The sequence below is a fragment of the Papaver somniferum genome, unplaced genomic scaffold (assembly GCF_003573695.1).
Source record: "Papaver somniferum cultivar HN1 unplaced genomic scaffold, ASM357369v1 unplaced-scaffold_15, whole genome shotgun sequence".
NCBI lineage: Eukaryota > Viridiplantae > Streptophyta > Magnoliopsida > Ranunculales > Papaveraceae > Papaver > Papaver somniferum.
Window position 1 is genome coordinate 2,138,640 of NW_020624376.1, and position 26,736 is coordinate 2,165,375.

General features: G+C 39.3%; 4 protein-coding genes and 1 long non-coding RNA gene across 7 annotated transcripts; 2 read left to right on the forward strand and 3 right to left on the reverse strand.

Annotated features, from left to right (window-relative positions):
• Positions 1 to 7,775: 7,775 nt before the first annotated feature.
• LOC113335767 lies at positions 7,776 to 13,634 on the reverse strand. 3 transcript variants are annotated; one of them, XM_026581792.1, is made up of 8 exons: positions 13,368 to 13,634; positions 13,059 to 13,152; positions 10,817 to 11,053; positions 10,170 to 10,682; positions 9,802 to 9,954; positions 9,338 to 9,649; positions 8,750 to 9,198; positions 7,776 to 8,592 (listed from the first exon to the last, which is right to left on the reverse strand). In XM_026581792.1, exons 3-8 carry the CDS (start codon positions 10,836 to 10,838, stop codon positions 7,930 to 7,932), a joined length of 2,112 nt encoding a protein of 703 aa, XP_026437577.1. In that variant the 5' UTR covers positions 10,839 to 11,053; positions 13,059 to 13,152; positions 13,368 to 13,634; the 3' UTR covers positions 7,776 to 7,929. The 3 variants fall into 3 exon arrangements, with proteins under 3 accessions (XP_026437577.1, XP_026437575.1, XP_026437576.1); XM_026581790.1 differs by lacking the exons at positions 13,059 to 13,152; positions 13,368 to 13,634 and adding an exon at positions 11,137 to 11,541; XM_026581791.1 differs by lacking the exons at positions 9,802 to 9,954; positions 13,059 to 13,152; positions 13,368 to 13,634 and adding an exon at positions 11,137 to 11,543.
• A 737-nt stretch (positions 13,635 to 14,371) lies between these two features.
• Positions 14,372 to 14,812, forward strand: LOC113335507. Its single transcript, XR_003353390.1, has 3 exons — positions 14,372 to 14,458; positions 14,551 to 14,653; positions 14,763 to 14,812. It is a non-coding gene; the product is annotated as an uncharacterized LOC113335507 (long non-coding RNA).
• Positions 14,813 to 16,524: 1,712 nt separating this feature from the next.
• On the forward strand, positions 16,525 to 20,091 carry LOC113335596 (zinc finger BED domain-containing protein RICESLEEPER 2-like). Its single transcript, XM_026581620.1, has 7 exons — positions 16,525 to 16,903; positions 17,220 to 17,360; positions 17,654 to 17,807; positions 17,901 to 18,483; positions 19,068 to 19,377; positions 19,454 to 19,554; positions 19,679 to 20,091. Exons 1-7 carry the CDS (start codon positions 16,525 to 16,527, stop codon positions 19,691 to 19,693), a joined length of 1,683 nt encoding a protein of 560 aa, XP_026437405.1. The 3' UTR covers positions 19,694 to 20,091.
• Positions 20,092 to 21,268: 1,177 nt separating this feature from the next.
• Positions 21,269 to 23,467, reverse strand: LOC113335597. Its single transcript, XM_026581621.1, has 3 exons — positions 22,686 to 23,467; positions 21,653 to 22,633; positions 21,269 to 21,545 (listed from the first exon to the last, which is right to left on the reverse strand). The coding sequence occupies exons 1-3, from the start codon at positions 23,465 to 23,467 to the stop codon at positions 21,269 to 21,271; spliced, it is 2,040 nt and encodes a 679-aa protein (XP_026437406.1).
• Positions 23,468 to 23,588: 121 nt separating this feature from the next.
• On the reverse strand, positions 23,589 to 25,061 carry LOC113335598. The gene has a single exon (XM_026581622.1). It carries the CDS (start codon positions 25,059 to 25,061, stop codon positions 23,589 to 23,591), a length of 1,473 nt encoding a protein of 490 aa, XP_026437407.1.
• Positions 25,062 to 26,736: the final 1,675 nt, after the last annotated feature.

Genomic DNA, 26,736 nt, shown 5'->3' on the forward strand with positions numbered 1-26,736 from the left:
CGAAACAAGAGGCTACCCATTCCCCATCTGTGATTAAGAACCCGGGAGGGGAAGCCTTGAACGCGTACGGCTACATTAACCTCGAGATCAAGGTGGGAGACGTTATAACGCGTAACAAATTCCACATTGTCAAAGAAATGGGTTACGACATGATATTGGGGCACTTGTGGGTACTCGACAACAAGGAGGAATTAGGAACATCCCCTCTACTGATGTCAAATCCCGAAAGAATCTCCAACAAACCGTCCCACTTGATGCCGCATCGACGAGTTACCGATGGAACCCGGACACCTGGAGATGACCTGTTAGATCTAACTCATAGATTCCAAACACAAGTAAGTCTTGCCGAACGATCTTCTTTACAACCAGTCATTTCTTCCCCTATTCTGGCATGGGGACTCAACAAGATTACTGGTGCGGACGCTGTCAAGAGATGTGAGTGGGGCGTTGGGTCATTCAAACGCTTTGCAAAGAATTTGGAAGCTGCTATCGAAACTGAAGAGACCAAGATTCAAACGGTTGCACAACACCCGAACTCGTTTCAAATCAGAGATATGGTGGTCAAAGTGAACTCGTTTCAAGTCGGGAAGATGACGGTGAAGATAGCTGCTCGGACCGATTCACCCAAGGAAAAAGAAGACGAGCCATATCTGGTGGCATACGTCCTTTTGGGAGGTTATTGCAAGCTCATCAACACAAACAAGATGGGAGGCGTGATAATTAACTAGCGATGGATCACGCTTTTCAATCCTTAAAACGCTGTACTACCCTCTTCCAGCACTCTCCCTTTAGTATTTTCTTCAGCAATTTCTCCTTCCGCTTGATATTTGTATTTCCCCAAGATGAATGCATCGTTTGTATTCTTCTTTAGGGTTTCGTTTTATTCAAAAGGCATACATTTCTTTCCGAATGAGTTTTCCAAATCTCAGAAAAATATACCAAACAAATCCCAAATCATTGAGAAGCCATTAACCATCCAATCACAACCAGATACACCAACTCATTCTAAGGGAAGGCTTGGGTCTTTCAAAAATGAGAAGTTTTTATTCAAAGACAGAAACCGCAACTAGTCGCCGCGAATACAAGGAAGGTAAAAAAAAATGTCTGCAAAACGTCAAGACAACTAAACGAAGAATGGAAATAATGAAGAAGAAGAAGCTAGTCATAGAAATCCAATGTGTGACTTGCCAATGCTTCGGTCAGAGCTTTTCAAACACTTTCCCCAACAATCTTTCAGACAGCAAAGGTTCCATCCGGAATCCACACCAACAATAGCAGCCCCAACATCCCACTCGGAAGTCGTCTCAGCAGCAACATCATCCGTCTGTTTACCAACATCTTCCTCGGCAACCAACCCAGCGTATGTCACCACGATTTCTCCAATGCCACCTACAACAGTTTCGCCATCTTTTCCAAAAGTTGTTTCAGTTTCATCAATCGCGACATCATCATCTTCCTCGGAAGTTTTCTCAGCAACCTTTCGAAGAGAATTTCCCGATTCATAAGAATCAAGGGTTATGACACCATCCTAGACATGGGAGCTATGTTGATTTTCCCCTAAAAGCTTCACAAGCTTTCCTACGTTCCAACTGAGAAGTGAACTGTCCCGCCCTAAAAGTGGACCGTGAAGAGGTTTTGTTGCACCAAATCCTCCCAACGCGCTGGGATGCTTCGCCGCCTTCCCGTTCTTCCTCCAAAGGTATGTCCCGAATGATTTTTCCGACTTCACGAAATAGAGATTCAGTTCTATTCAATGCCTCCCCATGCGAAGAAGACTGGTTTTGGTCGGCTCCAAAGTTTCTCCCCGAAAAATTGGAGACATGTCTGTCATTGGAAGATCCCATTATGTGCTACAATACCAGAGAAAGGATAGAGGATAGACGCGATTTCAGAACGACCTGCGCAAATAAACATTCAAGATCATCTCTGATAACCAGCAGAGCGATGAAGTCCCGAAAAGGAAAGCCTTGATATTAGATTCTAATAAAACCGCTTTCTACTAGCGAGGTAAATTAGGGTTTGGTGAGAAAACGTGGAAGTAAATGTTTAATACATGCTTTCCCGCATTGTTACTCTCTACGTCCAGCACCGAGACTTGGAAAAAACAAGACCGATAAGGTGACGTGAGGAGAAGGAATAACACCCCCTTTCTACGGGCATAACACTTGCGGGGTTTTGAATAAGGCAAGGACTTCCTATTTGAGTCAAGTAAGGAAAAAAGGCAACCGGGCCCACGAAGACAAATCACCATGCCAGGAGCGCCCACGCCATTGCCTTGGCCCCACACGCCAAACCGCGCATGATTTGCCTCACCAAACTGTGTCATGCCTTACACCACCGTCCCGCGCATGCTTTGCCTCACCAAACCGTGTCATGCCTTGCGCCATCGTGTCGCGCTATGACTTGCCGCGCTAACACCAACAACTCGCCAAGCCAGCGTCATGATGTTCCCTAACCCAGCCAAGGTGATGCATGGCCAGACTAAGCCGACAATTTTCATCTCACCACTCCACGGTCTGCACCACCAGTACAATTCATACAAGGCCGCCAACATGGGAAGTACAAACTCTCTTTACCTCTCGAAAAAGGTTAGTCGGACTTCCCTGACCATCTTATCACGACTTGTTTTTTCGATTTTCTTTCCTAGCCTGTCACCATCTTATGCTTACCTCGCAACAATTCTACTGTTCCGAGCTAAACATGGGACTTAATGTTGATGGTGGCTTTTAGCTTAGGGTCAAAATCGTAAAACTGTACATCCGATATGACTCACTATGACCATTAGCACATTTATTGAATCAATCATCATGCCTACGTAAGAATTATCGGGGTACCCTTTTTTTTTACATGGGTCATGTTCCACGGAAAAACCCTTAATATTGACTAACATCATCCATGTCAAACCCTAGTTCTCATGCTACCGCGTCAAGGCATGGAAACCATGCCAGCCGCATCACTGTGTCAATGGAAAACCATGCCACCCACATCTCCGCGCCAAGGCATGCCAACCATGCTAGCCGCACCACTGTGCCAATGACAAACCATGCCATCCACATCTCCACGCCAAGGCATGCCAACCATCCCATCCGCACCACTGTGCCAATGGCAAACCATGCCAGCCACATCTCCGCGCCAAGGCATGCCAACCATGCCATCTGCACCACTGTGCCAATGGCAAACCATGCCAGCCACATCTCCGCGCCAAGGCATGCCAACCATGCCAGCCGCACCACTGTTCCAATGGCAAACCATGCCAGCCACATCTCCATGCCAGACTCACCACTGTTCCAATGGCAAACCATGCCAGCCACATCTCCGCGCCAAGGCATACCAACCATGCCAGCCACACCACTGTGCCAATGGAAAACCATGCCAGCCACATCTATGTGCCAAGGCATGCCAACCATACCAGCCGCACCACTGTGCCAATGGCAAACCATGCCAGCCACATATCCGCGCCAAGGCATGCCAATCATGCCAGCCGCACCATTGTGTCAATGGCAAACCATGCCAGCCACACCATTGTGCTAATGGAAAACCATGCCAGCCACATCTACGCGCCAAGGCATGCCAACCTTGCCAGCCGCACCACTGTGCCAATGGCAAACTATGCCAGCCACATCTTCTCGCCGAGGCATGCCAACCATGCCAGCCGCACCACTGTGCCAATGGCAAATCACGCCAGCCATGCTGGCCGCACCATGCGCCAATGGCATGCCAAATCCTTGGACCCACCATGCCAAGCCGCCAAACCCTTGGCCCCACTATGCCAAGCCACCCGCAGCATTCTGCCTTGGCCCCACCATGCCAAGCCGTCAAAACCCTTGGCCCCACTATGCCAAGACGTCTGCACCATTCTGCCTTGGCCCACTATGCCAAGCCGTCCGCACCATTATTCCTTGGCCCCACTATGCCAAGCCATCCGCACCATTCTGCCTTGGCCCCACCATGCCAAGTCGTCCAAACCCTTGGCTCCACTATGCCAAGACGTCCGCATCATTATGCCTTGGCCCCACTATGCCAAGCCGTCCGCACCATTCTTCCTTGGCCCCACTTTGCCAAGCCATCCGCACCATTCTGCCTTGGCCCGACCATGCCAAGTCGTCCAAACCCTTGGCCCCACTATGCCAAGACGTCCGCACCATTATTCCTTTCCCCACTATGCCAAGCCGTCTGCACCATTCTGCCTTGACCCCACTATACCAAGCCGGCGCACCATTCTGCCTTGGCCCCACTATGCCAAGCCGTCCAAACCCTTGGCCCCACTATGCCAAGACGTCCGTACCATTCTGCCTTGGCCCTACCATGTCGGTCTTCCCTATGCGGCTACCAAAACGAAGGCGTGCGACGATCAACGACCACCCTTCAATCCTAAATGCAAATCCTAGTCGTCCAAGGTTGCCAGACAACCATGGTAACTTTTGGCCCAAAACCCTAGTTTTGGCTACGCCAAACCGCGCCAAGGCATGCCATGCCACATGTGCCAATGGCATGTCAACCACCTTGTCGCGCCATACCATGCCTGCTTTCCTTATGCAGATAACAAAACGAAGGCGTGCGACGATCAACGACCACCCTTCAATCCTAAATGCAAATCCTAGCCGTCCAAGGTCGCTAAACAACGCATGGTAACCTTTGGCCCAAAACCCTAGTTTTGGCCACGCCAAACCGCGCCAAGGCATGCCATGCCACATGTGCCAATGGCGTGCCAACCACCTTGTCGTGCCATACCATGCCGGCCTTCCCTATACGGCTACCAAAAAGAAGGCGTGCGACGATCAACAACCACCCTTCAATCCTAGATGCAAATCCTAGCCGTCCAAGGTCGCAGACAACGCATGGTAACCTTTGGCCCAAAACCCTAGTTTTGGCCACGCCAAACCGTGCCAAGGCATGCCATGCCACATGTGCCAATGGCATGCCAACCACCTTGCCGCGCCACGCCATACCGGCCTTCCCTATGCAGATGCCAAAACGAAAGCCTGCAACGATCAACGACCACCTTTTCATCTAAAATGCAGATCTTATCCGTCCAAGGTTACCAGCTAACGCATGTCAACTTTTGGCCCTAGTTTGGTCGCGCCTAAACAAATCCAAAATCCTAACTTTTGGCCGCGCCTAAACCAGGCCATATTAAAGCCATACCGAGCATGCTTTCATGTCACTGGCTACCAAACGAAGGGTTACAATAATCAACGGCTACCTTTCCTCTTAAGATGCAAAATCTCGACCGTCGAAGGTCACTGAGCAGGCGAGTCTTCCAAGATCGACTTGCCAGACGACAACAACATGCTACATGTTTTCCATGAAAACACTCGAGACATCAACGCATGTCACAAACTGGGGGATGCTCATTGGTTATTGGTTTGCGGTTTACAGCGTGCGGCGTACACTGCGCCCATTATAAGAAAGTATCATAAGGATGAGGCGGTTAGTAAATACAAGGAGTAATGGTGAAACGCTTTCTTTTATGAAACATCAATTCCAGGCGTTACCGGTTACCACCTCCTCCCATTTACTCACCGTTTCCATTTCTTAATGAGACCAGAGTACGTTTCACTTCAACTTGTATAAATAGGCATTACCTATTTCCACTGAACACAAGTTCAGGTCAGGAGCATACAACACTCAAAAAACATTTTCTAGCTTTCCATCTGTTAGCTTCCCACTTTCTGATACAAGTCTTAGAAAACAACTACTCTTCCAGAATCAACTGTTCTGGTCTCAACACTTTCTTCGCTTCCTTCCCCAAAACCAACCCTTCTCCTTCACTTTGTGACCGAAGAAAGTCTGGAACGACCATTTCTTGGTTTAGGCCGGATTTGTACAGATTGATCTCTCGAATCTAAAGTACTCCCTTGCAGTACATTGTTTAGGGTTTAAATTCGTTTCTCACCCACACACCCGAAATTACCAAAATCAGCAGAAACCGTTTTCACTCTCAAACAGCAGTGTTACTCAGAACACAACAAACCACTGCCAATACACAACCTCCGACCAATTCTCAGTTGAATACGGAGGTAGTCAAAACAATTTGGAAAGCAGATTGTCCCCAACAAATCCGATTTTTCCTATGGAAACTCAACCATGATGACCCACCTTTTCAGGTCTACACTATAGGAATATCACAACCACAAACATTTTCCCTATATGTGATCTAAAAACGGAGACATTCCATCATTGCCTTTTTACTTTCCCAAGAGCCAAGAAAGTACAGCAGCTCTGGTGTACACTTTACAATTCTAACAATGGGATTCACAACCCATATAATGAATTAGTACTCCCACCACACCCAATGCCAGTAACTATTTGTCAACAACAACCACAACACCAAACTGCCAATATAAGTAGTCGGCCGACACCAACTCAACTGACAGCACCAGCAAACTTCAGTGAGTTTTTACAGTTAAAAACGACGAAAGAACACTTCTCAATTTGCTGCTTCTTGATTTGGAACATTTGGCTAGCAAGAAATGGGAAGGTTTACAAAACACAATTCAAACTCTGAATCAGATCTTCCATATTGCGCTCCTCCTAGGGCAAGAATACAAGTGGGCAGTTAACCACAAGCTTCTCAATTGGCCAGCCACTTTGCAAGAACATACACATCGACAATAGAGTAGAAACATGACAACTATATGGGTTCGATGGATGCCGCCAACTTCGGATTGGATACAAATCAATACCGATGGAGCCAGTAAAAGCAAACCAAGGAGGACAACCGGAATGTGCAGGTGCAGGGTGGATATGCAGAAATGCACTAGGAGCAGTCATCATGGCAATGGCGGCGCCGATTGGGAAAACAACAGAAACAAATCCACTTTGAATCAGATTCTGCGGCCCTGGTAATGATGATAAGACAGGTGACTTCACAAGTACCTTGAATCATTCAGACGATGCTGAAGGAAATTAAGCACCATCTACAACAGATACGACAGTACGTAATCACACACACGTACATGGAATCAAATCAAACAGCAGATGGACTGGCGAACAACGCAACAATGAAACAATCACAGACAACAAACAACAACAACCTATGCACAAGTATATGGGATTACACATGCCCAAATTTCTTTAATGTAATTGTAACGAATGACTCGGTAGGGACTTTGTACCCGAGAGATCTTTTCCTAATAAAATTGGATCTTTCTTTTCAAAAAATAAACAAATATACTATTAAACTTATTATAATATTAGGTATATATGATATTGTTTTATTACTTTGCATATAATCATCATTGTGTCTCGCTTTTGAGCATTTAATTCCGGTGTTCCTCCACTAATGATTATTGGCCCACTTGTCAACATAATATCATTTTCTATATCTTCTATCCATAATAAAATGTACAGAGAATTAATGAGCGGTTTTACTACAGTCGCTGGAGGCTAAAGATCACACGCCAGCGTTGCTTGCTCAAACGCGGGCGATTGAGGCATGCTCGCCCGTCCTTCCATCAAGCGTGCGCTACGTGTTCCATCTCACTCAACAAACCAACAAATTTATTGGTTTGAACATCCATTTTTCATGTTCGTAGAGAATCCACGATTGAAGCTTAATTTTTCTACTGCCACCGCATTCATTTGGTTGGATGTCTACTTACGATATATGGCAGTATTCTGCAGCTTTTGGTTTTGATGTCAGATGAAAATTTCATCATTGAATTAAATAATTATAGCCCAGGAACTAATAAGGCTTCAGCAACCCGACAATAGAATCTACCATTTGATGATTCAAATAAACAAATATTGACAAGACGTAAACAAAGCTAGTGTAACAAAAGATTTCATTAACAGGGATATAGCAATTGCAAATGTTCAGTATCAAGAAATGTAAATTGAGTAAAATGCACCAAAGTTTATGCACACAGGGCATACATTTCATTACACCTCCCAATTCTTTGCAGCCAGAACAGCCTGATATAAAGCTCAACTATCTTTCTTTATACCATTGTACTGAGTAACTCTAGGTAGGACATATCTATGTTCTGAGAAGAGGCTACCCCAGTACGCAGAACGAACAATTTCAACAAACAATGGCAACTGCAGCAGTACAAATAGCAACACAGGAACACAACTAAATAACGCCATAGGAATTGGTGCCCAGACACACCTATCTTCAAGCGCAATGGACAGTGCTGCACTAAAAGCTACCAATATGGTAGCCATGGATATGAATAAGGTTCCAAGACCTATAACAAGTTTTCGTGGAAGGGACGTGAGGAATTCTTCTTCTGCATACCTTGATGTGTATAAAGCTAAAAACATAAGTACTGAAGTGATCGAAGAAAATAGAGCTAACGCATCAGCCACCACGAATACGATAAATGATATAGTTCCCAAGAAAACTGGAGTGCCGTTTTTGCTGCTATTACTATCACTTATATTACCTCCAGGGATAGTAAAAGCAGCTGCGAATGCTACAGTAGCAATGAGGGTAGCTACTACCATGCAAGATCCAGATGTATCCTTCATCCATTTCTCGCCTTTCACCACTAAATCTTTATGTTCCTCTGTAAATATCGACTGAGCTGTATCTCCATCTATGTTTGGGCTGAACCTTTTTTTCTTGAGTAGGATACTTTCCACGCCCTGAAGAAAAAAAATTACCATAAAATTAAAGTATTTCAAGAGAAAGATTCAGGATTATGAGACATTTAGAATTAAACCTTCATTGCGTTACTTTCCACACACTTTATATGAAACAATGTCTCGTATTCTTTGGTGAGATTCAAATACAATTACTTACCTTGAACCACTGTAATTCACGTTGCATCTGCAGAGCTGCACCAGAAAACAAATTGAGTTTAGCCAAAGGCGCTAATTTTGCAGCATAGTGTAAGAGAGTGTTGTAGCTTTTATCATCTTTAGAATATAGACTCATTTTCCCCCCCATAATATCAGCGGTTTCGCTTAAATAATTGAAAATAGTATCATCTCGTTCTTGAGCAGCCATTTGCATCATTGTTAGTCCTCCCATTTCTTGCCCAATTAGGTAATCTAATTTCTCAAGGGTCGCCTCTATAAACTCCATGGACCCATGCTTTATAGCTACTTTGATGGCGGTAGAACTGTCAAAAAACTCTGCTATCTCTTTCTTGTTCATTGTTTCGCCGAGCTGTCCTAACATATTTTGGACCAATGCGAGGGCCTGTTGATGCATCAACTTCTGGTTGTACAATTGTTTGATTTGAGGCACTGAGCAGTGAGCACAATCAAAATCAAGTCAGCATTCAATTAAAAATTTAAAACCTACATTTAATTGAATCACCTGAAAACTATAAAAAAATGTTTAAACAAATTAAGCTACCAATGTTATCACGGGGGAAAGAAATACCTCGCATTAGGTAAGGCATGGAGAGGATTGAGATGGACTGGATTATTGATGGGTCTTTACTAGTTGATAAGGGGACTTCATAGCCCACTGAAAGATGATCTTCATCTCCTATGATGCCTTCTGGGCTCTTTGAAGGGTTCCCTGCATCCTCAATATTGGCCCTTATGCTTTGTGAAGGGTTCTCTTCGTCTGATTCGGTGCTCTCTGAACATTTGCCATTTTCTCTTTCGTTCCTTTCATCTATTCCGCAAGTGTTTTTGTCATCTATTTGGCTGTCGTAGCCATGCGCAGCATCCATGTCCACTTGAATTACTGGAACACATGCCCAAATATCTATTTAGATGAATATTGAGCATTTTGCATTCAGATAAATGGATAGGGAAAAAAATAGAAGTTATATTTATGAGTAACTAATGATTTTGTTCCTGCAATGTTAATTTAATAAACGCAACTAACTAACTAACATGAATAAATGCAACGCTGCCACCATGTCAGCTTAGCTCCGCTTAAGAATGTCGACGGCTTCCCAACAAGTATTTCTAATCCATAATGCTTAGATCGCTTCGACTTCGTACTAACCAATGCTGGAAATCGGTGGACAAGAGACGACGCTATATCTACAAGTACGATATTCAGTTTTAAATAAATACAAGTCCAATAAAAAAATTATCTTGGAAAGCTTAACTTCATATCATATAAGGGTGATAAGATAACACCTGGAAAGCACATAGTAATAGGTTGGGTCCCATAAATCAATTTGTGTATCCATAAAATAATTCTCAAACAAGCTACCTATAATAGAATACACATGTAATTAGCTTTGCATACGTACCGTAAAACTCTTGATTAATTGCATCACACAATAGGCTAGCACCATCATGACCCAAGAATGGACTTGGGTCCTCATCATTAGTTACAGAGTAAAGGTACTCAACTATCTCTTTCTGTGCACCTGTAGTATACGCAAGAGCATAAGCTAGGGGTACCCGTCCATCGCTATTGCGTATCTGAGTTAACTTCTGGTTCATCTTAACCATCATCTCAGCTGCTTTAAGGTTTCCATACTTGATAGCCAAGTGAAGTGCTGTAAACTCAGAATTTCTTTTCTTAAATTCCATTACTTCTGGTGGCATGAGTCTGATAATCTCCTCTATAAACACCAAGTGATTCTTGCTTATAGCTATATGCAGTGGTGTTTCTAGTTCTTCTGTGATCACTTCTCGAATCGCTTGTGGATTGTTTTTGAAAAACTTACTAGCTTTTTCCCAGTCACCATCACATGCTGCATAGTACAGCTGCTTGTATCCATCCAAAACATACTTTTTACTCATCACCTTACGACCCTCTAATCAATTCGAGCATACATGTGCAACATAACAATAAACTTTAGAAGAGAAAAAATCCAATAAACTAAAATCTGACTCAAAATAATCTTTGAGTCATCATGTTCTTTTCTTTATTAAAATGAAATCAACTTACGAGATCGAAGATTCCGCTCCATGGTCTCATGATATGCTGTGAAATCACTAAGTTGATGTTCAAACGGCGGCTGCTGATATTGTTCTTTAGGATCATCATCAGATAACGCCTGTGTGATGTCTTCAAACACTACTGATGGTGTCCTTTTCGCGTTTTCTGCAACTTTAGCTTTAGCGTTGCTTCTGTTGGCAGTGTCTTCTTCGGGTGTCAATAATGCTGCTGGTGACAAGATTGAAGCTACAATATACAAGACTGATCAGATCACAGATATAGAAACTGATTCGACGCTATCAAATAATGAATACATATGTTTCACACACCTTGCGGCTTATGACAGTCAGATGATGATGGGTTCTGGAAAGCTTTATGATCATCATTTTTATAATTACTACCCGTGTTACAAATGCTTTGTAAAATATCTAATATCTGGTTTTGAGTAATTAATTGAGAGTTTAAGAGCTTAGCTTGAGATTCAACAAGAACTTTAAGTAACGTTTTAATCTCTACCATTTCCTGGTGAGATTGATGATCACCATTACCTGATTCACTAACAGACATGGTGGTAGAGTGAGGTGGAGAGACAGAGAGTGAGTGAGAATCTGCTAGGAAGAATTATGTGACATTCCATATTTATAGACAAACTGCCACCATCATGAGAGTACTCTTAAAGTGTTCCTCATTTCTTTGTTACAGTCAATAAATTAAACTTGGTATGGAAGTTATGCATGAACATAATGCTCAGAGCCTACCTCCAGACCTAGGTTTTCTCGTTCATGACTTCTTGTCTTCGGTTTCAAATTAACAAAAATAAATCCATCTCACAATAGAAACTTCTACTAGTGCTTTTTGTTTTTATTATTAAAGGGCATAGATTACGTTGCCAAGACGTGAGAAAGCACATGACTACCAATCAAAAAATAAAGTAAGAATACCTAAAAACAGAAACATTATGACACAGAGGTAAAGATGGCTTACACCATCAGTTCACCCACCATCCATAACTTAAACGGTAAATTGTTCAGGAGCTGAGTTTCAAAATTCTGATTCAAACTAAGGGTCAAGTTTCTAACCAATTAAATTATTCTCAGTTGGTTTGGTTATTGTTGAATAGATTAAAAAAGGCACAAGGAGCAGGTGAAATATGTATAAAAGTTCTTCCAGTCAAAAATGGAAAGCCTAGTGACCAATTCACAAATTAGTCTTATTTTTCTTGCAGTTGCTTTTGACTTATTACAGCAATGAAACTAGACTTTGATAACTTGTAACTTATGGGTTGCCACCCAAAAGAGATGCTTTACTAAAAAGTAAGAGAAAAAAGCAGACGAAGTAATCAAACTATTTCCAAGAAGTAAATGGAGAGGATCAAAAGATGGCGGAAAGAAAAGAAAACGTCGAAAGATTATGAGAACAGATCCCAAACAAAAATAAAACTATCTAACAAAGATATAAGTCAGGTCTAAAGATTGTAGCACAAAAAGGAACGATAGATTTTGTGTCATTGCTGACGTTCCACCAGGATAATCTCTTTTCTGCAAATCTCTTATATAATTCAGGCCCTCGACTTTCATAAGTTTTGAAAACGGAATAAAATGAAATGATGTGCAGGCAGATGCACACCTTTTTTTGGTGGAAACCTGTTTTATGCATGAGCGAAATACACACCTTTAGAAAGCTCTCTTATTGAGTACATGAGTTATGTATACCACTTTCCATGAGCACCTTTCTTGAGTGGTATTAGCAAAATGCACATCTTTTTTCTCTTTTGGTGGATGACAAAATGCACACCTTTTTCAAGTGGAAAAATCTTCTGAAGATATACCTACCATTTTATGCAGCAGAAAAGCTTTACTGGCATCTGGTAAGGAAAGCCTCAGCTCTGACTCTTACAAGTACTACAACTGCTTACGCTTACCTCCCATGTTTACAAGTGTCGTTAACTGGCGGCTACTTGGACTACTCAAAAAAAAAAACACTCTAGGACCTTTCCTAAACCTACTAACTTAACAATACGATTTCTCCTGCAGTAAATCTCTCTAGTATTTGTGGGAGCTTACTTTCTAGACTGCAGCCGATAATGTCAGTGTTGCTATCTAAACATACTGCACTATGATTCAGTGTTGCTATCACTGTGAAATACTAGCATTCAGTTACCCTGCCGTGCGTGTGTGTACCAAATTAACATTGCAATTATGGTTGGCTCATATCACCGTGATTATACACGAAACCGAAACAAGAAATTTACCTTGAGAGATAGCTGCTTTCAAAATCCATCTTCCACCAAATCTCTGGAGTTTGAAATTCCAAGATCCATACGCTTGTCTACCATACAGGTACCTCTGCAAATTCAGTCAGACAAAAACAATAATTATCTCAAATGTTAATGGGAACCACAAACTAGAAAAATTCACCAAGGCCTAAAGCATGAGCAAAGAATCTTAATAAACCAACTCAGTAAACATTAAAACCCTAGACATTCATAAAGCTATAAGAATCCAGCTGAATTCAAGTAGAAAACGAGAAGAATTTTTCAGAAATCCACAGTGAAACTTACAGAGAATTAGTGGAACCATCGAATTTCCTCCTCTGATCAGATTGAATTTCAGCTGTTTTTCAAATTTAACATCAATTGGAGAAGGCCTGCCGTAGAAGAAGAAACAGTGATGAGAATTAACTTAATCTGCTCCATTTTAAATCGTAATGCCGACTAAAAATAGATGAGACATTGTGATTAAAATGCAGCAGATTAAGATTTTCTCATAATCTCATTTGAAGAGCCTCTGAGAGTGAGGGAAGGACGGAGAGATTTTTGCTGAGAAGATTTTGACAATTTCGAGAAAAATGAATATTTGGTTCAGTGACATACCTGGGATATTTTTTTTAAGACCTATTTGGCAACATTGCCATCTAAAATAGAGCCAATGGCCACTCTTTAGCACTTTTGTTTGCACCGAATCGGCGTCTGGATCTAAGTCCACCCCTGACTCGACGTGTGTCAGGTATAAGACCATGTGTCTTTTATTTTGAGTCGGGTCTGACTCGTTACCTAACTCACACTTAATTCTTGGTTCGAACTCGTTTGACTTAGGGAACAAAATACCTCTGACTCATAGGTCCAAGCCATTGATTCGAATATTTTTTAGTCGGATGAGTCAAAATTTGAGTCAGAAAACAAGCATATTGAGTCATATTTAAAGGAGTTAGGTGATTTCAATTAGAGCTGGCAATCCGAGCCAAAACCCGCGGGTTGGCCCGTCCCGTCCCGTGAAAACCCGCACCCGTCCCGGATCGTAACTAAACAAGACGGGCGCGGGTTGTATATTTAGTGGCTTGTGAAGAAACGGGTTAACCTGGCCCGTACCGTGAAACCCGCGGGTTAACCCGGCTCATTCCCCACCGCTACGTGTCACAGTAATGTAAGCCTGTTACGTACGTGTCACAATATCTTGTTTCCCTCATATAAAAAGTTAAAAACGAAGAAGGAAACCCTAACTCCCTAAGCCTAAGCTGCTGCGGCCTTCATTCTTCCTCTAATCCTCTTCTTTTCTTCTTCCCTGCTGAGTCTTCTGAATTTGATGGCAGGTACGAATCACAGTCACAGAACAACAAATTGAAATCTAAAGATCAAAGTTTAAAGGCTAGCAGGTAACAACAACATACTTCAAAGTTTTACCCAAGATTTTTCTCTTCACTATTTCCAGATATCATTTTTTGTCTCTGAAATTTTCGTGTAACAGCAGAAGAAGATCGATCTCATGTATTTAAAGGTTCACTGTAAAGGTTAACTTCAGATCTCGTGTTTGAATTTCGGATTTCATCTTCTTACAGTTACAATCAAAAGTAAGTTTTCTTTTCTTTTCTCGTAAATATCATCAAAATAAAACATGGGTTTTGGTAATCAATTGTTAATTTCTTAAATCTAACCCCTTTACTTTTTTTATTCATCCAGTCTACCGAGAATACTCATACCAGCAGATGAAATACTAGCCTTTTTTCCCCAATTCTAATTTTATTGTTGGTAATCTCTGCTGTAGTTTGCACATAGGATATTTAGATTCTTTAATTGGTAATTTTGGTTGTGTTTATCGATTTGTCCCCCACAATTTATCTGAATACTCTTGTCTCTCTGTCCTGTAACTTAATTACTGTTTAGTGATGAACAAAATCTCATCTGTAACCTTTCCATGGAACTCAGGGGGGACATCAAGCACCATCTTTGATTAAATCTACTGGGGAGAGAGTGAGTCCTTTTGCCTCCATGTGTTGTTATTGCTATCAGTTACTGCATCTTTTTCAGTTCAAGTTATTCTTCAATGTTCTGTTTAGCTGTATGATTTGGTTGGAATATTCGACTATATCAGTAGTGGAATTTGAGGTCTGAATTTCATTGACATTAGGTTTATATATGATGAACTATTAGGTACGATACTGGTAGGTCAATTTTTTCTGTGATGTCTCTTTCTCTTAGAAATCAATGATACACCTGATGAAGATAGCTTTTACACAAACAACTAATACAAGTGACAAATTCTCAATAGATTGGTAGTCTATACTTTTTAGTCACCAACACAGCCAGCAACATAAATAGCACCACCACCATCAGAGCATTATGCTTAGAAGAAGAATTGTATAAATACTTACAACAGATTTAGAATTTCTGAAATATGGTTAGGTTTCAATAGACAGTTGATTTTTTATGGTAATACAAGCCTGAGCTCCAATTGTATAAATACTTGCAAGACTTGCAAATCTGTAAGTACATTTTGTAAACTTAAATCAAATAAAATTTGACTTCTTTATCTTTTATGGTAATTTTCATTCTTTCTGTACACAATCACCATCTGATCGTGTGTTTGGGTTGCAGGGAAGAATACCATTGCTCTTTTTTCCAGCCTCGGGAGAAGTAGCACCAATCTACAAGTACACTACACTAGTACTGGTTTGTTTGTACCTCCTGTTTATTCATCTTCTTATTAATTTCATGTACTCTTTAAGAAGATAGAGAGATCCACATATTTCTGTTTGGTTTTGTGTTTTTTTTGGCAATTAATATCATGTTCGGATCTAGGAAAATGGATATGATATTTGTTTCGGTACATTTTATCATGTTTGGATGTTGATGGTAAAGCTCATAGTTGTAGCACATCGAGTTTAGGTGCTGTAACTGCTGTTTATATTCGGCCGTCTCGGATAAACTCTCTTGTTAATTTCTTAGTTATTTTTTTGGTATCAAGGGAGAATGTAATTGTGTAGCATACGGTTGGAATGTGAACATGGTGACTGGTGATGCTTATGATATGTGCTTGCTTCCATGTAAATCATGAAAACTCTTGGAAACATGTGCATGAACATCATTATTGCAGATCTCAGAGTTAATGCATTTTTGTTGAACTATGTTTCTTATAACATTATTATTAAACAACAATATTGCAAGTTTGGTTGGTCAGGTCAATGTATCATGATGGTTGTATCTTTTCCCCCGTATAATGAAGATCAATTGGTTGTTTCCAAAACTGAGTTTAGGTGATGTTTATCTTCCTGATCATGTGAACTTAGAACCAAGGCTGTTAGTTATGGGATCTTAGTTGGCCGATTGCTATAATAGTTTTGTTGGATGTACATGTATATGTATTATTCAATTTCTGTTTATATAATTTTCACGTTTCCGAATGACTCTTTGACTTGTTCTTTGTGGCTCCATCCATTTCAGTATGTCAAGTGTACAAGAACAAGAGTTACCAGAACCAGACCATTACAACGATGTTATGAGTGGTGACGGTCAAGATGATGATGATGATGCTGAGATGCTAGATTCTGTGAATGAGGATCCAACTGTTGGTTGTGCACCTACACCAGTTGCACGTGGAAAGAAAAATAGACTTAGATCCGAAGTTTGGGAATTTTTTAAACTTGTTAAGTATAAAGATGGTACAACGAAGGGGGTGTGCAAGGCTTGTAATGTAGGATATAAATATGAAAGCCAAAGAGGTGGAACCTCAGCCATGAAAAGGCATAAGTGCCTTAAACGTCAGTCTATGGATGTAGGGCAGATGATGTTAGCAGCTTCACAGAATAGCCAGTTGTCTACCCGTCTACGCAAGATTGATCAAATGAAATTACGGGATTTGTTTTCAGCTTTACTCATTGCAAGAAATGTTCCATTTGCTTTGGTGGAGTGGAAAGAATTTAGGGATATATGTGCTTATTTGAATGATGACTTTAAACCAATATCAAGGAATACTGGGAAAGCCGACGTGGTAAAGAAACATAAAGCACAAAAAGAAGTTATTCGCAACAGATTGAAACTTGCTCCAGGTATGATTCAAAATTGCCTTTTCCTAAAGAATTTATGGATATATGTGTTTCATTAATATGATGTGCTTATGTGTATGGCTTATCCTTACAGGTAGGATATGTCTAACATCAGACATGTGGACTTCTGTAACAACTACTGGATATATAAGCTTAACTGCGCACTATGTTGATCAAGATTGGATATTGCAAAAGAAGCTTCTGAATTTCTGTCCCCTTCCACCACCTCATACAGGTAAATCCCTTAATTTTATTTCTTTATTATCTTAAATATAATTTCATGTTAACTTTTCCCCTTTCTACTTCCTCAAACAGGTGAACACCTTTCTTCCAAGTTATTTGCAATGATAGAAGATTGGGGAATTGAAGACAAGGTATCCAACATCACCTTGGATAATGCTGCAAATAACGGAGCTTGTGCTGGAATTATGAAGAGTAGACTTGTTGCAAAGAAGATCTTGTTGAATGATGGAAAATACTTTCATGTGTGTTGTTGTGCTCATATCTTGGCTCTTATTGTAAAAGAAGGACTTACGAAGATTGATCCAGCTGTGCTTAAGATTCGAGCGACAGTAAAGTCCCTTAAAAAGTCCCAAGTAAGAAAACAAAAGTTCTTGGACATTGTTGGTACTTTTGGAATGTCTGGACTGAAAAGAGGTATTCGGCAAGACGTAAAGACAAGGTGGGATTCCACTTTTATTCTGTTATAAATTGTAAAGTTAGAGAATTGTATTAATGTTTTTTTAGATACTCACTGAATGTTTGTTTTATGCAGGTGGAATTCAACTTATCTTATGTTAGATAGTTGTATCTTGTATAAGCCAGTTTTCTCTCATTTGAAGTTGGTGGATTCAGACTATGAAGACTGTCCAACTAATGAAGAATGGGAACAAATTGAAGTAGTCACAAAGTTTCTCAAGGTGTTTCATGAACTCACAAAGATATTTTCTGGTAGTAAGTATCCTACTTCCAATCTGTATTTTGAAAGAATTTGTCAAGTTCAGGTGTTACTAAAGAAAGAGAGCAGAAGTAATCTTGAATTCATTAGGAACATGGTAAAAGAGATGCAAGAAAAATTTGATAGTTATTGGAAGGAGTTGAGTCCTATATTGGCTATGGCAGTTGTGTTAGATCCTAGATCGAAAATGAATTTTGTGAAATTTACTTACTCCAAGTTGTATGCTGATGAGAGAGAATTAGAACGTCAAGTTAATAAAGTCCATAATAATATAAAAGCACTTTTTAATGAGTATTACACCCTGTCATGTTCAAGAGCTTCCAACAGTTGTGCAGCTCAAAATTTGGGTGTTCAAAATGGTGGGAATTTTGTTGTCCAAGAAGGGAGTGACTTTTTTCAGGTAATTTTAAAGCTTACTTAACTCTAATTCATGTTAGTGAACTGTAATTATTTCTCTTCCTTTAGATTACATACTTTAGTGAACTGTGAGTTTTGGATTCACCGTTTTTGGGGATTCTTATGTTCTCTTGGTTAAACTTGATTACATACTTTGTTAGATGATTTTCCTTTAGATTATATACTAAGAATCGACAAGCTATTAGCTGAACGTTTAGGTTCTCGTGTCAGGAACTCCACCCATTGGAAGTGTTCCACACTTTATAGAATGTCTCAATATAGAGATATTGCCTCCTGCTCTAAACTAAGATGTATCATGTTTGTGGTCATGAGTAGGTTTTACTAATCAGTGAAATCCCTTAGGATGTAAGTTTAATGCCACATTATGACGATGAAGCTGTTTTGCTGTGCAGTCACATGAGTGCTTTACATTGTTGGATTTAGCTTGTTTTCAACTGTGGATGTAATATGTGATGGCGTTAGCTTGTTTTCAACTGTGGATATAATATGTGATGGTGTTAGCTTGTTTCTAAGACTTTTAAGACTCGTATATTCATAGTTCACCCACTTCTAGGTTGTTTCATGCAGGAATATGTTGCAACACAGGAACGTGGTGGTAATGTATTAACTGACTTGTCAGAGTTAGATGAATATCTTGGCGAGACGTACAGAGGTTGTCTAAATTCACTCGACATCCTAAATTATTGGAAGAACCATGAACAACAATATCCAGTACTTTCAAGAATGGCAGGGGATATTTTGTCAATTCCTATTTCAACCGTCGCATCGGAGTCTGCATTTAGCATTGGAGGAAGGGTGATTGATCGATTTCGCAGTTCCTTATTACCTGAAAATGCTGAGGCGTTAATAACAACTCGTGATTGGGAATATGGAATTGGTAAGAAAATCAGTAATATTGTATTTATTGAATGTCTAATTCTTATCTATAACATTGGTTGTTTTTATCCATGTAGGAAAAGAAGATATGGATGAGGACAATGTGATTGTTGAAGAAGATGTATTAGGATTTGAACCTGACGCAGTGGAGGATGGGGCAGTGGAGGATGTGGAGGAAGTAAGTTCTTATGCGTCTAGTTAGTATGCGTACTTCTTCAATATAAAGCGGGGTAATTATGCAAATTCCATGTTTTTGACTTGAATCTTTTTTTTGCTTGGTTTATTTTTTCTTGAAATTACAGATTCATATTGAATAGTTGGAGCAACTCAAAGAGAATGTTTTTTGGACAGACAGTTATTTATCACTTACCAATGTCTCCAGTTTGCATAGAAAAGAGATTGGAGATGTTTTTTTTGACAGTTCACACTTTTTTGATTAACCACACAATATATATTTTGTGCAGGAAGTGGTTATTAATATGGTACAGTCTCGGAGGTTTATTTTCATTGTTGGAAACTATGTTTATTTTCATTGTTGGAAACTTGGAAATATCATCATGATTCATGAACTGTAAGTCTGTAAGTTGTAACTAAAGTACTTAAGTACTAAACTACTAATGACTAGTATAGTAGTATCTGTGTTTCTTTAAAGGCAAAATTAGTTTAGTTTTGTAATTTTGAGTTTTTGAATTGATATAAAAATGAATTGGATGAATGTTAGGTACTTAGGTTGTAGGAAAGGAACTTTAGATGGGCTGAATATGGCCGGAACCCGGAAATAGCCCAAAAATCGGTTTCTGGCGAGTTAACTCAACAAAAACCAGTTCACCCGTGAGCACCCGTGAACCCGCGAGCTTTACCCGAGACGGGCGCGGGTAGGATAAATGACCACCCGTGAAGAATTTCAACCCGCGAGCTCAGGCTGGTATTAACCCGTAACCCGCGGGTTGATCACAAGCCAGACCCGTCCCGCCCGTTTGCCAGCTCTAATTTCAATCATCTAAGTAAGTTAGATTTAGGTAAAAATAATTGTCTGATCTTTTAACCAACTCTGAGTTAGACATCAAATAAAGTAGTAATTGTAATTGCATTAATTATTGAGAATTACAATAAACTAGAAGGAATTCTAGCAACAAGTTGGGCTCCAACCCTTTCTGATATCAAATTATTCGCTTTTATATTTTTTAATATCTAACTCGGCTCATACATCTGACTCGAATGTAATTCAATCATGATATCATTTTGTAGTTTGACTCGTTGGGCATGTATCTAGTTGGATTCAAAAGAAAATTGTAACTCTAATAAAATTCGAATCATATGTAATGAGTTAGATTTAGATTTAGTGATTCAGATTCAAAGGCGTCATCAGATTTCCGATCACAAAAAAATAAAAAAAAAATAAAGGGGTCACCAGATGTAGGGCTAAATTTTATTCATTTGGTTCAATGTCTAAGTTATTATGATAATGACAGTGTTCTGCAGCTGTTTCTTTTGGCGTCAGATTAAAACTTCTTTATTGAGTCGGTACCATAGTACAGTCACTGGATTTATTTATTTTTTTGAAGCAAGAGATGTATTGATTAAGATTAACTGTTTACAAATTTTGCATCCTCCTGAATTTGACAAAGAATACTTTCAGGGATAGTTGTTAACCAAACATCACTAATCAAAAAAACTCTAGCAAACTTAGCTAATATGTTTGCTACCTTATTTTTTTCTTTGGGTACATAACTGCATTGCCAAGAATTATTCCTAGAGAAAATTGTTTTAATATCCAAGAGCAAATTTCAAATCCTCCAATCTACGTTCGTACTGTCTTTGTTAACTGCATCTGCTATAATTTGTGAATCCAACTCAAAGTAAACTTTCACTAGTTGCATCTCTTTAGCCCACTAGACAGCTTCCCATAGATCTTTACATTCTACATGCTCTGGAATCCACGCAGCTTCTGAGTAGATGCATCTGGATCCCTTATGCACACCTGCAAAATCACGCACTATAATACCAATGCCACCATTTTTAATATCATAATGGAAAGAGCCATCAACATTGATTTTAAAAGCATCTAAAGGAGGGGGACTCCAGTGTAGATTAACTCTACACTGTTTAGGAATTTGTGCAGACAGTCTAGGAGTTTTCCTTAGAAAAAGATCAATTTCTAGCTTGCATCTGTAAATGAGTGAATCCAGTGAGATCTTTGAGCCTTTGAACACAGTATCACATCTTGTTTTCATAGACACCAGGCTACAATAACTATTTTGCAGATGTCTTCTTGCTGAATCTGGTTAGCTGAGAGTTTATCGAACCAGTTGATGAACCAATCTACCATATTAGCATCACCTTGAATATGAAGGCCAAGAACCGCAAACCATACTGCTCTAGAGAAGTGGCAGTGTAGGATGATGTGAGAAGAAGTCTCAAGTGTTTGTGTACACATAGGACAGCCATAATTACCATCCTGAATAGCATACGTCAACTTGTCTCTGGTTTGAAGAATGTCTTGCAGACATTTCCAGAGGAAATAAGTTATCCTTGGGAGCAGTGGCACTTTCCACATTCTTTTAAAGATTTTCTTCATCCTTTGGCCAACAGTCTGGACAATATTATGATCTTCAAACATTCTTCTATATGCAGATTTTACAGTAAACTTCCCATTATTTTCTAGAGTCCAAACAAGCCTATCTTCATGCTGAGGATGAATTGATAAGTTGAGAATTAATCTTGTTGTTATAGCTTCAAATAAAGAGAATATTAGAGAATAGTTCCACCCACCAGAATCAGTGAACAGTTCATGAAGATAAGTATAATTTTGATAATCTTGTACACCATTTTTAGGGGCAGGTGGATCAGGTAAATCTGAAATCCATCTATAACTCCATATCTTGATTTTGTGGTCATTCCCTATACTCCAACAACTGTGTTTTTTGATAAACATAATCTCAAAGCTTATACTCCTCCAAGACCAAGTAGAATTAGGGTTATCTTTGATATTGAAAACCTTTCCATCAGGGAAATATTTAGCTTTAAGAGACAATGCGCACATAGAAGTTTCATCTGTGCATAGTCTCCAAGCTGATTTTGCAAGTAAGGCTCTATTAAAGAGTTTGAGATCTCTAAATCCCAATCCACCTTCTTCTTTGGATTTACTTACCTTTTTCCAAGAGATTGCAGGCTTTCCTTTATTTGTTTTCTTGTTTCTCCAAAAAATTTGTTGAGAATAATTTAAGTAGTTGATAGTAGCATCTGGCAATTTGAAGCTGATCATGTGATTATAGGAGAGCATTTGTCACATTCTTGATCATAACAGACCTGCCTGCTTCAGAAACATTGACAGAAACCCATTTAGAAAGTCTGGATTCCATTTTTTTTTGTAGATTAGAGAAGGGGATTCTCTTATTTCTACCAACAAAAAATGGTAATCCCAAGTATTTTTCTACATTGATGCTTAACTGTCTCACTTGAAGATTCCCAGAGATAATTTGAGCACTTGAAGGACTTGTATTTTTACTGAAGAAAACAACAGATTTATGAAAATTAATGAGTTGACCAGAACAAGCACTGAAATTCTCTATAACTTGAAGCAAGTTATTTGTTTGTACTAGGTTGGCCTTGCAGAATAACAAGCAATCATCTGCAAACAAAAGATGATTTATTTTAGGAGCAGATCTTGAAATCTTCATTCCTGTCAATTGTATGGTATTTTCAAAGTGATGTAGTTGTCTTGAAAAAGCTTCCATGGCTAGGATAAATAGGTAAGGAGAGAAAGGGTCTCCTTGCCTGATACCCCTTGTAGGACTGAAAGATGAAGAAGGTGATCCATCTATCATAATCTCAATAGTTGTGGTGCTGATGTACTGTTGTATGAGATGACGAAATTTATCACAGAAACCAAATTGTTTAAGAACGCCATCAAGAAAAACCCACTCCAGCCTATCAAATGCTTTAGACATATCCATTTTGAGGGCTAAATGGCCATTTCTACCTCTTTTCTTCTTCATTATCTTTACTAGATCTTGAGCAAGACAAATATTTTCAGAAATTAGTCTCCCAGGCACATATGCAGATTGCATTGGAGATATAATATCTACCATGTGCTGCTTGAGTCTAAGAGCAATAATTTTTGATATTATCTTGTATATTGTGTTGCAGAGTGCAATAGGTCTGAAATCCTCAGGTTTATGAGCTCCACTACTTTTGGGAATGAGTGTGATTCTACTGTTGTTTATCTTTTTTGAGCAGGTAACCTGTACTGAAGAAGGCCTTCACTGTCTTGCAAACATCATCTTTCACTATCTCCCATTGAGTTTGATAAAAGCCTGGTGGGAATCCATCAGGCATTGGACTAGTCCATGGTTGCATAGACTTAAGGGCTTCATATATTTCAACATCATCTGGAATCTTGATAAGCTTCTCATTATCTTGCTCAGAAATGCAAGAAGGAATATGTTGTAGGAAATGATAAGAATCAGCTGGATGAGAAGTAGTGCTTATTTTCTTGAAGTGGGTGATTGAAACATTCTCTATAGAAGCCCTATATTGACGCCACGATCCATCTGGAGCTAATAAAGAGTCTATCTTGTCTCTTGCTCTTCTATGATTGACTCTAATGTGGAAGTACTTAGAATTTCTGTCCATATCATTATAAAAATGATCCCTTGACTTCTGCATATTTGAACTAGGTTGAATCTCATTAAGCTTGTCTATCTCAATTTCCAGGTTTTTAACTTGCTCAGTATTACTGCCTTGAAAGTCAGAAGTTTGCAGTTGTAACAGATCTTCATGAAGTAAAGTAATCTTAGCATGTATGTTACCAAATATATCCTTACTCCACTTAGAAAGAATAACTCTTGTATTTGAGAGTTTATCAGATAAAAGATAAGCTGCAGAACCTGAAAGATTAGTTTTCCAAGCTGACAAGATCTCATTTTTACAAGTATCATTTTGCAACCAGTGCTCAAAGAATTTCCAACACTTACCTGATCTGCTGGATTTATCATACATGGAAAACAAAATGAGAGCATGATCTGAACCTTTAATGGGGAGGTGAAAAAGGGTGGCATTAGGATAAGACAACATCCATTCACTATTAACTAGAGATCTATCTAGTCTAGATTTGATTTTACCTGTTCCATGACTATTACTAGTCCATGTGAAAATATTTCCACTATATCCTAGATCATGAAGGTCAGAATTCCTAATGCACTTTAAAACTTCAGTGGAGGAAGGTTCTGAATTAGTATTTCTTTCAGCAGCATTCATAGTAATATTCAAATCACCTATAAGAACCCAAGGGATATTTACTGAAGAGCTTAATCTTTGTATGTAGTTCCACTGAGCTAGTTGATCATTTTTATAGGGAGTTCCATAAACACGGGAAAGAAACCAGTCACCTTTACTAGGATCATTTTTTACTAGAGCATGTATCATATTGGTTGAAGTATATAAGATTTCCAGAGATAACCCATCTTTCCAAAGCAAGATGATACCACCCGCCTGTCCTACTGATGGTTCAAAACACTTATTAGGCATCTGGAAAAAATTAGTGATACCTAGAATTCTATCATCATTAATTTTAGTTTCAGATAGATAAATGATATCAGGTGAGTGAGTATTGTTAATATGAATCAAGTAATCTCTAGTGTCTTTGCTCAAGATACCATGGCAATTCCAACTCAGGATTTTCATGTCTAGACCTAAATAAGAGTTTGGTAGCTTAATACGCAAGATAAAACTAGAATTATCAACGTAGTAAAACCATGCAGTACGGATGTTTAACAAGAAAAAAAATGTATGGACTGTAATAAATGTTGTTTTTAAAATTTAGGAAACAATTAATTATGGAGAAGGGATTTCGAAGAATTACCAGATGATTTTGAGCCTCATTCATCTCACGGGGTACTCTTCTGCTCCTGCTCCTCCTTCTTCTATGAGATCGTGCTCCATTTCATCATTGTTATTAGCAGATTGAGTATCACCAGCATTACGTTCCATAATAACTTCAGAAGAGTTTTCAGTTCTAGACCTTTTATTGTTTCTAGCTTCCTTGTCTTCAGTGTTCTTATCTTCCTCTTCATCTCTCTTACGGCTAGCTTCACAAATTCTTTCCAGCAGAGTATCAAAGTCCTCACAGATTTCAACTTCATATGCAGCATCCAGTTCATGAAAGTAATTGATGAACCTCTTAACATCAAGTCATGAGCAATGTTAGGACATTCTTTGTCATCATGATCAATCACATAGCATTTCGGGTAGAGATTATGTGGTTGTCTTACAATGAAATCTGATCCATGTAACTCCACCAGCAGCAGTATTCCACCATCCTCCTCTATGCAGTGGCTTAGTCAGATCAATCTTGATTCTTGCGTTAATCTGAGTTCCATAAGTTGGCTTACAGTCTTCAGGATCCGTGGAAATTTTAATTCCCAACTCTTCAATGGCTTCACTAACAACTTCCTAAGAGTGGTGTTCTGGTAATAGGTTCTTGAACTGTATATCCCACTCCTGATTTTTGAAGACCCACTCTTTTATAGGGACAACAACATCATATTTTTGAAGGTTTAAATGGCTTTGGTTAACATTTCAGGGCCCTTTGTGAGAATATGATTCATTGCATCCTCAGTGAAGAACTTAAATAAGAACAGGTTTCTATCGATGGCACGAACATCCTTGACCCTGAATCTGTTCTAAAGAATGATGACCCCTTTTCTTACTGTATCCGTTTCAACTGGATCTTTGGAAAAGACTTTTCCAATTAAAGTTGTGCTCCATCATTTTTGGTTTTGGAAATAGCAGATTTAGAACCTACAGTTTTCCTAAAGTTTCTAGATGCGATATCTCTAATCTGAGTGTTGTGCATCTTTCCAGTAATAACTGTGATCTGGTTGTTGGAAGAAGAAGAAGCCATTTTCTCTTGGTTTTGAGATATAGGGTTAGAGAATGGTATACAAAGAATTTCTTTTTGAGTATAAGTACTACAATTAATCAGAGTAGTAGTTATTATCGGATATTTTTCTTTCCATAAATAAACTGAAGAGATTATTCTTATAAAAACAGAATGATGTTTGTTTGACCAAGGATTGATTGTTAATGGAGTGAATTTCGGCTTGAGACTAGTAGTCCAACTGTTACAGACTTTCAAAGAAGGAAAGTTTAGAATTGTGAAATTTGAAAAGACTGGGTCTACAACTAGGTTTCGAATCGGTTTGTGAATCTGGATATCTTTGAAGTTATCATTTAAATCATAAACATGATAGATATCATAATACTGGTAAATACTGTAATTTTCCATCTTGATTAAGATGTTTGGAAATACTGCTGCATACTGAATTGATGAAACTTGACTCAATAATCTCCAGATTGT